The sequence below is a fragment of the Bicyclus anynana genome, chromosome 6 (assembly GCF_947172395.1).
Source record: "Bicyclus anynana chromosome 6, ilBicAnyn1.1, whole genome shotgun sequence".
Lineage (NCBI taxonomy): Eukaryota > Metazoa > Arthropoda > Insecta > Lepidoptera > Nymphalidae > Bicyclus > Bicyclus anynana.
This window is the reverse complement of record NC_069088.1, coordinates 10,288,221-10,301,204: the sequence shown is the minus strand read 5'-3', so window position 1 is coordinate 10,301,204 and position 12,984 is coordinate 10,288,221. Positions and strand designations below refer to the sequence as shown.

The 12,984-nt window shown below is 35.3% G+C and overlaps 1 protein-coding gene across 1 annotated transcript; it reads left to right on the top strand.

Annotated features, from left to right (window-relative positions):
- The first annotated feature begins 2,632 nt into the window (after positions 1-2,632).
- Positions 2,633-12,787, top strand: LOC112051044 (heat shock protein beta-1). The gene is made up of 3 exons (XM_024089506.2): positions 2,633-3,052; positions 10,791-10,971; positions 11,900-12,787. Exons 1-3 carry the CDS (start codon positions 2,865-2,867, stop codon positions 12,092-12,094), a joined length of 564 nt encoding a protein of 187 aa, XP_023945274.1. The 5' UTR covers positions 2,633-2,864; the 3' UTR covers positions 12,095-12,787.
- Positions 12,788-12,984: the final 197 nt, after the last annotated feature.

The window sequence follows — 12,984 nt, the reverse complement described above, 5'->3', positions numbered from 1 at the left end:
GTAAATCTAAGGAATAAATCGTTACTAACGTTGTAATATTTCAATAACTTTCGACACCAAAAGACTACATTATTACTAAGTTGTTACATGTACCTACAGTTGTGTTTCTATTATAAAACTAACTTCGTTAGTTTTTTCGTCGATGGCTTCGTCGGTATTAACCCAAATCATCCATACCCAATCATAGAGTTCGATGTTCCAACTGTATGTCACAGTATACAATAGTTTTAATTTAATTATATCTTTACTCTGTGTATGTGTAGGTATGTCTATTTTATTATCTTAAAAGATACATTGAAGCACGTATCTAGTAAAGTTTGCAAAGTTTTGTAGTTTAGGATGTAACAAATCAAGGAATTCTTTTTAGGTTGTCTTTTAGCGATGAGACCGCCTTTGTGCATTTTACTTTCGTTTTCCATTTTGTTTTGTTACTTATCTTATCTTGGGTGTGCAATAAATACTTTACCTATCAATCTATCTTTTTTATTCATCGAAGAAGTTATATTTGTTATGATGTCAGCATATGGTAAATGATGATGCATCTAAGACAGTAGCCCCAGAGTAGATATATTTCTCTACTGTGGTAGCTCGCTACTTGAAAAGGGTACAGTTTATTGAACTAATGGCCTTGAATTGCCTTAACACAGAATCATACCGGAACAATTGACGGCATTTCTTTTCCAGTAGGTCGATAACTAAAGCCTAAATCGGATTGAGCTTTTAGTTATCGTAAGATTTAGTAAATCCTACCACGAGACCAGCCTTTTCCATGGGTAAACCCTCATGAATAGGTACCTTGAAATCATAAAATAAGCCGATCTGAGATTATAATTCAGGACCACTCTGACATAAAGCATGATAGACCCAGCTTCACAAGAGGGGACGTCATCTGATTCCATTGAAAAGAAACGAAGACAACAAATAGTGTATCTAAGTACTTATTATTTTACTAGCTGACGCCGCTCGGTTTCACCCGCGTGGTTCCCGTTCCCGTAGGAATACGGGGGTAGCCTATAGCCTTCCTCAATAAATGGGCTATCTAACACTGAAAGAATTTTTCAAATCGGACCAGTAGTTCCTGAGATTAGCGCGTTCAATCAAACAAACAAACAAACTCTTCAGCTTTATAATATTAGTATAGATACCTACCGATATTTTACAATGCCTTATAGAGTCAAGTTAAATTACAACTGGAGAAAACTGAATCAACTTAGTTCAGTGTAAAATAGGAATATGTGGGTAGATCTGTATAAGGCCGAATCGAATCGTTCACGGCTTAGGCAACTTCCATGACTGCCTACGCGTTTTCTGTAAGCGTGTTAGTGACGTAATAATATACGTCATCACCAACTAGCATCTTAGTACCCACAACACAGACCAGTCACTTCACTTACTTTGGGACTAGATACTAGATAGTGATGAGTCTACAATGATAACATCTATACAAACTTATATGGTTTTCGTAAAGCTTTTAAAACTTAGGCGTTAAAGATATCCTTGCTCTTAGTGTCCTTCTACTTATAGTTTAAAGTGAAATGATATGTAGCTTCTGTAGGATCTTCTTCATTATAAAAAGCGAAAAGTCATGAAATCTCGAAAACCGTTTAGGAATACTAAAATCCGTTTGATGCGATTCGTCAGATATGTACGATGCGGTTCTGTGGACGCCTGCCATTAACCGATGCAAATTGTATAGAAAGCCATACAAATGTGGACGCATTTGTACTGATCCGGACATATTGGACTTATCCGCATCGAACGGATTTTATCTACCGTAAAATTATAAAAACCCGTTTGATGCGATACTTACTATGCGCCTACATTTAGGCGCTAAAACTTATTTGGAAGTCAGGCAGATAATCAGATTTACTTTTTAATCTACTGATTAGTATAAATATCATACTAGCTAACCTTTGCTCTCAACTTCTATTGATTTTTTTAACGAAATAAATAAATAACAAAGTAAAAGAGTTTAAAAGTTTGTCAAGCTACCAAACTGTGGAAATCAATGATATTTTGTGGAAATCCAGTAAAAATCAGTTTTCATAGTTTTATTCTACTTCACAGTTTAATGAGGTGATTGTGAATGAAGGAATTTTAAAATACAATGAATGTTGTTAACTTAAAACCTTTTTTAATGAAAAAAATTAAAAAAGAACAGCTAGAAATGATACAAATAGTTACATTAACCCTGCTTATTGGTATTTTGTCTGATAAATAACGTGTTTTTCACAATATTAATACAGTACAGGTAAGTTACGTAAGTAGATTAAGATAAGATTGAAAAAGGGTTTACTCAGAGTATTTATTCTCTTGTAAGTGTAACATTCATTCAATCAAGTAAGTGAATAATAATTCAGTGGACAAAAAAATCCAATTCAAGTTACAAGACCATTGTAATTGACAATGGCAATGCGTCGTAGGTTTAAAATAAAGTAATGAATAACTGGCGCGCTCTTAACAAGTACGATCATTACCATAAACAGCTAAGACAGATCCAGATACAATGATTCATCAATTAAAAGAAACAGTGGTACTCCTCCACGTTGATGACGCCGACATCTCATGCCTCAAGACTGTCGGCTGAGTGAGTAGTCGGTAGACGTGGTTGTGGAATGAGCGAGAAGCAAGGCTCGAGTGGGCCGAGCAGTGACGCCTCACGCCGACGAGTCGACACGACTCTGCGTTCGAACGTGAGGCTATTTAAAACTCTGCGCAAGCCCCCTGGCGCCGAGTCGACGACTAATGATCAGTCCTGCCTTGTCTACTAACCTGTGCGTAGCTTCGTGAATTACTGTGTTTACAAAACCTCCCAGTGTTTGTCAATTGTTTAGTTTCGAGTTTCCCCGCTATACGAAATTGAAATGGCTGACAGTGGTCTGAAAAGGAATATCCCCATCAAGCTCGGAGATTTCTCAGTCATCGACACGGAGTTCTCAAGCATCAGGGAGAGATTCGACGCCGAAATGAGAAAAATGGAGGAGGAAATGAGCAAATTCCGATCGGAACTCATGAACAGGGAAAGCAACAACTTCTTCAAGAGCTCGACGAGGTATTTATTAATTTTTTTTTCATTATAAACTTTAAGAATTCGCGAAGTGTTTTTGAGCAACTTTGCAAGTGTAAAAGTTAAATTAACCATGTGTCGCCTTAATGTTAGTCGATTCATATCCGCAGTTGCATTACGCAACCTTATAAGAATACCGGATTATTTTATCGAGCGAACATATTTGTACAATTTACATTATTATTCTGAATGTGGCGTTAACGTCGTCGGCCCTGTTTTCCTAAAAGGGAATCTTGAATTAATGAGATTGGGGATTTCGCAAGAGTTGCCCACCGCGCGGCCTCGGGCGGTTCCACGAAAGTAGTTGTATTCAAAAGGCATTATTCGGGATCATTCCGCGGAACGGCATCAACTGCAGACATCTTAGTCGGCTCCATTTAAAGCGTGCAGCGATACGTAAGCCCGACGCGGGATGATGTCATAAATAGAAATAGCGCCGGCCGGCGGCTCCGAACGATTTGTACATAATACCCAAGAATGTAAAAATGTTATTCGATCGATAAAACGTTCGTATAAACATGCCTTACGAAATGTAATCAAACAGTAGCGCAATGCCTGCCTACGTAAAATAATGTAGGCAGATGAAATGTAAATACATCGAGCGGACTCAGTATGTGAGGAATGTGCTACTTGCACAAGTTTATCTTTCTGCTTCAATGAAACAAATTCGCTAAAACCGGTTTCATATTCTATCGACATTGTTGTAGGCTGCATTCGTACCACCACATCATGTACCTTACGCCTGCGTTGATACATAATATGGTAGGTATATGTATGCAATGGCGGACAAGTTTGATGGTTATGCCAGTTTGATCGTGCTGAACGTTTATTGCCTGAAACCATACATGACCTACTTGAAGTGAATTGGTTCTTTTACAGCCACAATGACGATTGCGTCATTGTACCTACACTCGTCATTCGAGGACGAGGTATGAATAGGTATTTGGCAGGTCATGTGAACCAAATAACGTTAAGGACGTTGTTAGGACGTTCTCTACGTGCTTATTGATTTTCGTTTAGCTTCACTAAGCCCCGACGAAAAATATAGGGTGGTAGAAGTTTGACATCTATCTGTGGTTTCGTAGCTTCTAAACAAATTGTCATAAGTCAATCCGACAATATGCACATTTTTTTCTTTTATAATGGAATTTCTGTCATAAAATTCGTTATTCTATCTTAAATTAATTCAAGCCTGTCGGAGGTTTTCCAAAACTTTTCGATCTTGTTTCAATTTCGATCTTTAACATAAATGTTAGGGAAATGTTTATAAACAATTACCATTAGCCATTATAATATATAGGTACATACTAATACTTAGTTATCCAATCTAAACAATGTTAACTGGTGTCTGGTTCGCCCATTGCGATTATGTGGGTAGTACGCAATATGGCGCGCGCCTACTGTGTTTTTGAGTGGCAATCAATAATTTTTTTGTCATATATCTTTTTACCCGTGTTAAGTTAATAAATATTTTATATTTGGGTTCTAATTTCACAGTTGGGGGTTATATTTTCACTCTCAAGTAAAAGTTACTTTGTTTATCGAATCAAATAGCATTTCCAACTTGGTTATGTATTATCTAAAAGTAATGATTTTAAACTTATTTCGTGGTTGTTCATTACGAATATTAATTAAACAGGTACATACTACGATACTTACTAAACATTGGATCGCGATCCATAACCCACGCATTATTTCCACGGACCGCCATTATATGCCCAGAGTAGTTCGAGAAGCCATTGAAATTCGAAAATACAATAAATTCAATCGGGAAGATAGTTTCAAACTAGCCAGCGAGTGTAATCCAGTGATAGAATTGTGCAAACCAAGAGGGCGCGGCGAAAAACCTAATAACAAAAGCGATGTCGTGAGTGTGGTTTTACCTAAAAAAGGCAAAAACGCGAGTTTGTTGAAAAAAGAATAAGAAAGAGGGTAGATCGACTCTGCCCCTAACTGCTGATGTCAACTTCGCATCTCGCAAACTTCAGTCCCGTCGTGACCAAGATCCATGCAACTGGGTCGAAATATCGACTTTAAAAATCTCGTCGTTTTATCTTGGTATCTAAAACTAGCCGACATCACTCCCGATCCCGTGAGAATACGGGGACGAAATTTAGCCTATGACACCCACAATAAATTAACATGGCTTTCAAGTAGTAAAAGAAATTTGAAAATCGGTTCAGTAGATTCAGAGATTATCCCTTAAGATACCACAAAACTTCTTTATAATAGAGATAGATCTACAAAAGTATAGGTAGATGAAAATAAAAACTGCGTATGCCTTTTTATAATCTGTATGTTGTAATCGAAATATTGTTATTGGTTTTTGCTTGCGATTTCTCATATTCCTAATATTAAAAATATATTGTGTTTTCTATACTATATTATATTGTATACAAATTGAAACGCTTCGTATAATCATTATAATTTGTATAAATATATAGTATTTATGAATATTATGTTTGTATATTGAATATTCAAAATTTATAAAAGCTTTAAGAAATTGGTTACTTAGTCAAAATTGATTGAGTTATATTTTACTAACAAAATATATTGCCTTTTGCATGTCTTACAATTTCGAATCTGTTTCCTCCGGAGGAGTAACCAAGTCTTCAGAGAGGTAATATATTATACATATGTATGTATGTATATGTGGTAATATATCATTATAGGCACAGCACACATTGCACACACATATATACTTACCTTCATAATTATATTCTTTACATGCTGCTACTTTTAAAATTATTGTTAGTCTGTTTCCAAAATGAATGTATATACATAGTACATATATGTACATAAACAAATAATACTCTGTACGTCTATTCATATATCCATGTTTAGTGATTAAATATTCACAAGCAAATATTGCACGTAACTAACACGCGATCCATATAAAATTTATATATTTATGTACTATTACTACGTATCATAAACAGGGTCAGTTTACACGTAATCAAAAACCTCAATGTTATGTGGCTAAATAGATATTTCAAGAGCCATTCATTATTATCCTTGTTTCATTTTATTAGTCAAATGGCAATTTAGGGGAATTCGAAATTACAGGAAAATTTCAATCTAATTTTATTGACAAACGTAGGCGTCTACTTATCCACGTCGTACGTATCGGACGCATCTCATCAAACAAATTTTTAATTTTACGTTAGATAAAATCTATTTGATGCGATCCGTACAATGCGGATGCGTGGACGCCTACCATAATTTAACAATAAAATCAAAATAAAAAAGGAAAAAGTTTTACATTACAATAGTAGCTACAATTACAATAGCAAAGAAAAACAATAAATCTACAAAAAGTATCTTCATGTACGGGATACCCATATACCATTTCTTATGATTGTTGATATGCATTTTTAACGTTGATATGAGTAGATATTTGAATCGGTAGAAAAGAAATGTGATAAATATCATCTGGAATTCTGTGCCTGTATGCGACCAACGACATAGCTCGTAAAGAGAAATAGACGAAATATCGACTAATGGTAGCGAAGTAGTCACGAGTCTTTTTCGCCTCAACGCAATGAAAGATATCGATATTTCCCGTTTCGAACTAATGGTTGACATATTTTGTCTATTTATCTTCATTAGTTACGTCGTTTGGTCGCATGTTACGCCTAGGATAAGGAAGGAGAGTATTACCATGATTATTTCCGGCGTCAAACAGCATTGCTGTGTGTCATGTGGATAGCATTTGCTGAATATTTTTTTCAAGGAGGTTTAACACCATTAATCAAGGTTGAAGGGCATGGAGCATCGCATCATAGCACATGTTCTTAGCATAAGTGCTCCGAGGTGATGCTGTTATAGTGATTATTGATTGTTAACATGTAATTTGACGGCCTCCGTGGCGCAGTGGTATGCGCGGTGGATTTACAAGACGGAGGTCCTGGGTTCGATCCCCGGCTGGGCAGATTGAGATTTTCTTAATTTGTCCAGGTCTGGCTGGTGGGAGGCTTTGGCCGTGGCTAATTACCACCCTACCGGCAAAGACGTACCGCCAAGCGATTTAGCGTTCCGGTACGATGCCGTGTAGAAACCGAAAGGGGTGTGGATTTTCATCCTCCTCCTAAAAAGTTAGCCCGCTTCCATCTTAGACTGCATCATCACTTACCATCAGGTGAGATTGTAGTCTAACTTGTAAAAAAAGAAAAAGAAAAAAAAAATCGTTACATATACTTACCTATAAAGCGCGGTAGAAAAACAAACAAACACGCTGATAATTTTTCCATTTATAGGTATACTAGCTGACATTACTAGGCATAGACTTATGTTATTCTAGCCATTGACGATCAAGTATACCCACTTTTCTATAGCGCTGCCTGCAGCGAGGACGTTTCATGCATGCGTCAAGTCGAGCTGTCATGCACGCAGCGACCAACACACGATCAGTTATAGCCGTGGGAGCTGCAGAAACGAAACGTGGGTATACTTGATCGTCAATGGCTAGCATTAAACTAGCGGACGCCCGCGCCTTCCGCGTGGAATTCGATGTAAACTTTCAATATCTATTCTTTTTTTTATATTATTATATTTTCGCTTGTGTTATATAAAATAAATATTCCACTAATCATTTGACAAAACAATAAATCAAAACATGAACAATTTTCACAAAAAAAAAAATTCATCCCCTTTTTTTAATTCTCTTGAGAAATCTTGAATGACATTATTTTTAGTAGTACACACACCAATTTTACAAATGTAACCTGAAAAATGAAGGACTTTCCATACAAACTTTCAGCGTGATTCGCAGTCAACATTAAATACGGACAGAAAGACAACAAATAAAAATGTAAATATTTTTGCCTTCAATATCGATTATAAGATGCCCTATATTTATAATTTTCGAAATTCATCAATGTACAGAATTTGACCTGTTATAGAGGATAGATTTGTGCCTATATCAAATTTAATATTCTGAGAAAAAAATATACACCCCCAAGTGCATATCCAATATGGATGGTTTAAACAAGTTTTCTGCTACATCGGTTACCTATATATTCATTATGTACGCCAGTACCTCACCAGCGTTTTTTAATAAATTACGTAATATCGGTATATCGTACAATTGTTAAACAATTTTGTGATATATTGGATTGGATAACATTGAGTGAGATCATTTGTTGACAATAACCTTGTAAGTGCATTCACGAGCATGACATCAGCCTTATGAGGTGTGATTACAATCAATTATACTTAGTCTCGGTTAAAATAAACTTGCATACGTTAAAACTTAAACTCCACGTTACAGCTATTTTAATACTTTCATTTATTACCAATATGCAAAAGATGATTTATCCTCAAAATTCATAAAAAAGATGTACCAACTTAATACGAAATGTAAGTTTCAATTTATAACACAATAACATTAAAGCTAATTTGATACTTAAAAAAAATTATTAGCATCTTTGTTATTCGAATTCAAAAAGAAAAGATAAACAATGTGAAGAAATAAGTGATAAGAAGTAGTTAATTAAATATAATTGTAATGTTACTTATGAAACTAAAATGTGTTTACATCGGAATCACACGGAATTCAGCTCAAAAATATTTCAAATACCATCCAATCAGTAGCGTTCATTGGTTTAGGGTAAGAAAGCGATTTTACACACAACTTTGTTGGTTGACTAATGTATTTTATAAAATTTAAGAAACATTTTAGGACAAAAATGTTATTCACGTAAATACGACCTCACAAATTATTCTAAATTACCACGAGATATTGTGACCCCAATACGCAGGCGGGCAAAGCCAAGGGCAAGGGTTATGAATAGTAGATACCTAATGAATAAATCCATGACGTCAAATGGATTGATTTGTTTGACTTTGTCACCTAAGAAAACACAGTTTTGGAGTGCGAAAGAGTATGATTATATTATCTGAACTATGAAACTGATGCTATAGTCATGGAAAACAGTATTTAGTTTATTACCGAAGTCAATCCTTGCCTTTTGAATTTAGGGATCGAAACGAGTTAACTTGGGCTTGGCTTAGCGTCATTCTGTATGAGGGGGTTCACAAGGCGTGACCGTTGGCGTCTTTAAGGGGACAAAACTGTGACACATAATTAAGCTTCTTGTTTTAAAGTAACAAATGAACATAATAAAACATTCTAGAAAAAGCTAATTACTTAACAAAGAAAGGGAAAACTCTCGAAAATTAATACGGCGTTTCAGTATTTTACTTGTACCTACCTAATTAAGTAGCATATTAAAACATAAATGTAAATTAATTTAAAGCGAAAAACTTTTTAAAAGAAGCTTTTATTTAAACGCTCTGAAAAGAAGATAATATTTTTTTCTTTAATAATTTTAACTATTAACTTATAACCTTATTTTATTCAATTTATATGATAACAAAAGCTTGTCAAAACTTGTTACATAACTAACTAACTACTAAGTTTTTTTAATATTCTGTAAGTAGGTTGTTAAATTGCTAAGTATACACAGCTACTCGTAGATATTATCAGAAACTAGACCATTATGCTCGTAAATTCCGAATATTACAATTTGCATGTCAACGCTACGTTATAAACGAAATATGTTTCTAAACGCAATCAATTTTGTTGCAAAAGACTTTTTTTGAATTGGAAATATGTATTTTAAACTGAAAATATGTAAATTCTTGGAATTCAGTCACGACAACACATATGAGTACCTACCTACATGCAAACTCCATGCAAATGCTGAAATGTCACGCGTTTATCGGTCATTGACTTGTTGATAAATATACGATACAATACCATAAAACAGTAGGCAGTTAAAAAATAACATTTAATTTATTTCTTTTTTTTGTACTAATAACTAGTGCTAATTGAATTTATGGCGGAATTCACAAATAGAGAATAAATAGATAGGATTTTTCACTGAATTTAGATGTTTTAATTCTTTGTGTTTGTAACTAAAGGATCGTGAACAAAACAGAACAGCTTTGTTAAATTATTTAGGACAAGCAAAAACTAGGAAAAATCCGGGAAAACCCGGGTGGATGGTAACCCTAGTAACGACTACGTTACGCGGTATCCTCCGCCGAGCTGATTAAAGCTCTCAAAAATGCGCTGAGATGCTCTGAGGTCAATCACCTAGCTTTGAAATACGTAACTCGATCGTAAAAGTGCACCAGTGCACAGGAAAACAAACAAACAAACTGTGGTTTGTTTTAGGTTAAATTTTAACATGTATTTTTTTGTAAAATAATAAAAAAATAAATAAAAAATAATAAGTCAATTGATGAATTTGAAATCCGCTGCTATTCAGTGTGCGTATGCCATCAAGAGTACTATTTTGCAAATGACAAAATTTTTTAACGTTTTTAAGCATGATTTTAGATCAACTTATAAGGTGTATCTCTTTTTCGAGATAAACTTCATCGTCTTTGTCTTATATTTTTGTCTTAGTCATAAGTACAATATTTTCTAGGTACCTACCTACTTACAAAAGAAAGAAAATAGACTTATCTTATCTAAAAGCTGTTTACACAGGCCTTTGCATTTTTCACATGTAACTAACAGCTTCTTCAGACGATCGTAGGCGTTCAGCACTTTAAAGTTAATAACTAAATATTGCAACCAGCGAAATAGCCTGTTGTTTTACGCGATATATGGAAAGTTCACAAATTAACATAGCCTAAAATGTTCAGAAATCAAAATAGGTAATTTATTTTTAATAAAACAACTTACTCAAAAGGTTTCTCCATCTGTTCTCAGCACCACCACTTCATCACAACAGAGCGACAGCAGACAACTGGCTGAGCCCAGCCATTGGGACAGTCTGAACTCCCCACTTATCCAAGACGAAGGTGACGGCAAGTCTCTTAAACTCAGATTCGATGTTAGTCAGTACACTCCTGAAGAAATCATCGTGAAGACAGTTGACAACAAATTATTGGTTAGTATTTACAATCATCTATAAATCATCATGATCATGGCCAATGGCCCTTTCCTTTTTACTCTCCCCATTATAAGGGGTTTCAAGCTTAAGCCCAACACGGGTCCAATGCGAGTTACCAGGCTTAAGATGATGGTAAATTCTCTAAAGATCACTATCAAATGCTGATGAGTGATGATAATGACCGAATCGACACATTATAACATGCTTTTAGACTTTTGCATGGCAATGAAAAACCACCAAATCCTCAACTTTGAAGAATAAAAGCTAGACTTCGGATCATGAGGTCTTCCTTTCATCTTGATCCGAAGTCTCATAGGATTACCATTGGATCAAGAAGGCTAGACCTATATAAATTACTAGCTGACGCGCGGTTTCACCCGCGTGGTTCTCGTTCCCGTTGAAATACGGGGATAATTTATTTTAGCCTATAGCCTTCCTCGATAAATTAGCTATCTAACACTGAAAGAATTTTTCCAATCGGACTAGTAGTTCCTGAGATTAGCGCGTTCAATCAAACAAACAAACAAACTCTTCAGCTTTAGTACAGGTTTAAAAGGCGTAACCTCTACAAACGTCCTACACTAATTTTAGTTACAAAAGACCAATTTTCCAACGCATGAAACGTGTAAACTGTTGGTAATGAAGTGAATAATTATGTGTCTACCTATTTACCTAAGTGTGCGTAACATTGGCAAACATTCACCCGAGCCACGTTATCTATTGACAACTAAAAAATTTCAAAGTACCTATTCATTACAACGAATTGTCTCGAACATATGACAGCAGGCAGCATGCCAACAAACTTTGTCACTTTAGCGGACGCGTAAAATTTTATTGAGTAATCCGAGCCAAAATGAGGTTAATATTCCTATCTAATATACAAATTTCGCTTTAAAATAACGATTTGCTCCAATTCTGCTTTCAGGTCCACGCTAAACACGAAGAGAAGTCAGAGACAAAGTCTGTGTACAGAGAGTACAACAGAGAATTCCTTCTGCCAAAAGGTACAAACCCAGAGGCAATCAAGTCTTCTCTATCCCGGGACGGTGTCCTGACCGTGGAAGCGCCTTTGCCGCAGCTGGCCATCACCGATAGGAACATCCCGATCCAGAAGCACTGAGGCGGCCCTTCTTGCGGTCTCCGACAGCAGCTATTCCATACTACTGTTAATTAATAATTTATTATAATTTACAATTACTATATAAGGACTCTTGGAGATCTTCAAATATTTATTATGAATCTTGATTGTAATGAATCTCAGCGTATATTAACACGTACGAGTATGTTGGTATAGGTTTGATTTTTTAGATTATTCCAAGGTCAACGCCGCTGTAAGTTTGCGGACCAAGCGATGGTTGCATAAATGTTGCTTTAGAGTCAATGCTTTCACTGTGATCATTAGAAGATTTTGCATATTATCATGGATTTGTACAACACTTTTGATATTCAAGCGACAAGCTAGTACACTGCACTGAGTTTTGGTGTATTCACGCGAAATCTCGTTAATGTTTAAGAAGTAGGTAATTGGCCTGTGACCGCTTGAAGTGGAGCTTATCGAAGGTGTTCAATGGTGATAGTGCAATTGGTACTTTGTGTACTTACTATGAAATATAATAGGCTTATTCAACAGTTAAGTGTCTTAACGATAACTTATAAAAGTCCATTTATCCTAACCTTATCTCATAGGTCAAAATAACAATAGCATTATATTCAGTACATGGTGTTAACAGCTTTTAACTGATACACGTTTATATTTTAGTACAAACAGTTGTTACGAAAGTTTTAGATGTCAATAAAATACAAGAAAAGCACATCCTGCGTAGTTTTAATTGTTATATCATTATCAGCCTATTTTAAGGACCCAGTAAGGGCACAGGGCCATAAGGCTATTTCGTAATGATGTTGTGTATAATAACTCAGAAATGCGAGATTCGAATTAACCTATATATATCACTATGTCTAACACGATACTATAGAAAGAGGAAGATATAGGTGAATTTCGAAAAAAAA

What these genes read in the sequence shown, in the direction of transcription:
- LOC112051044 (XM_024089506.2), top strand. Translation starts at nt 2,865, where the DNA reads ATGGCTGACAGTGGTCTGAAAAGGAATATCCCCATCAAGCTCGGAGAT. An exon ending in TTCTTCAAGAGCTCGACGAG is followed by an intron (nt 3,053 to 10,790) that starts GTATTTATTAAT and finishes ATCTGTTCTCAG; the next exon opens with CACCACCACTTCATCACAAC. An exon ending in CAGTTGACAACAAATTATTG is followed by an intron (nt 10,972 to 11,899) that starts GTTAGTATTTAC and finishes TTCTGCTTTCAG; the next exon opens with GTCCACGCTAAACACGAAGA.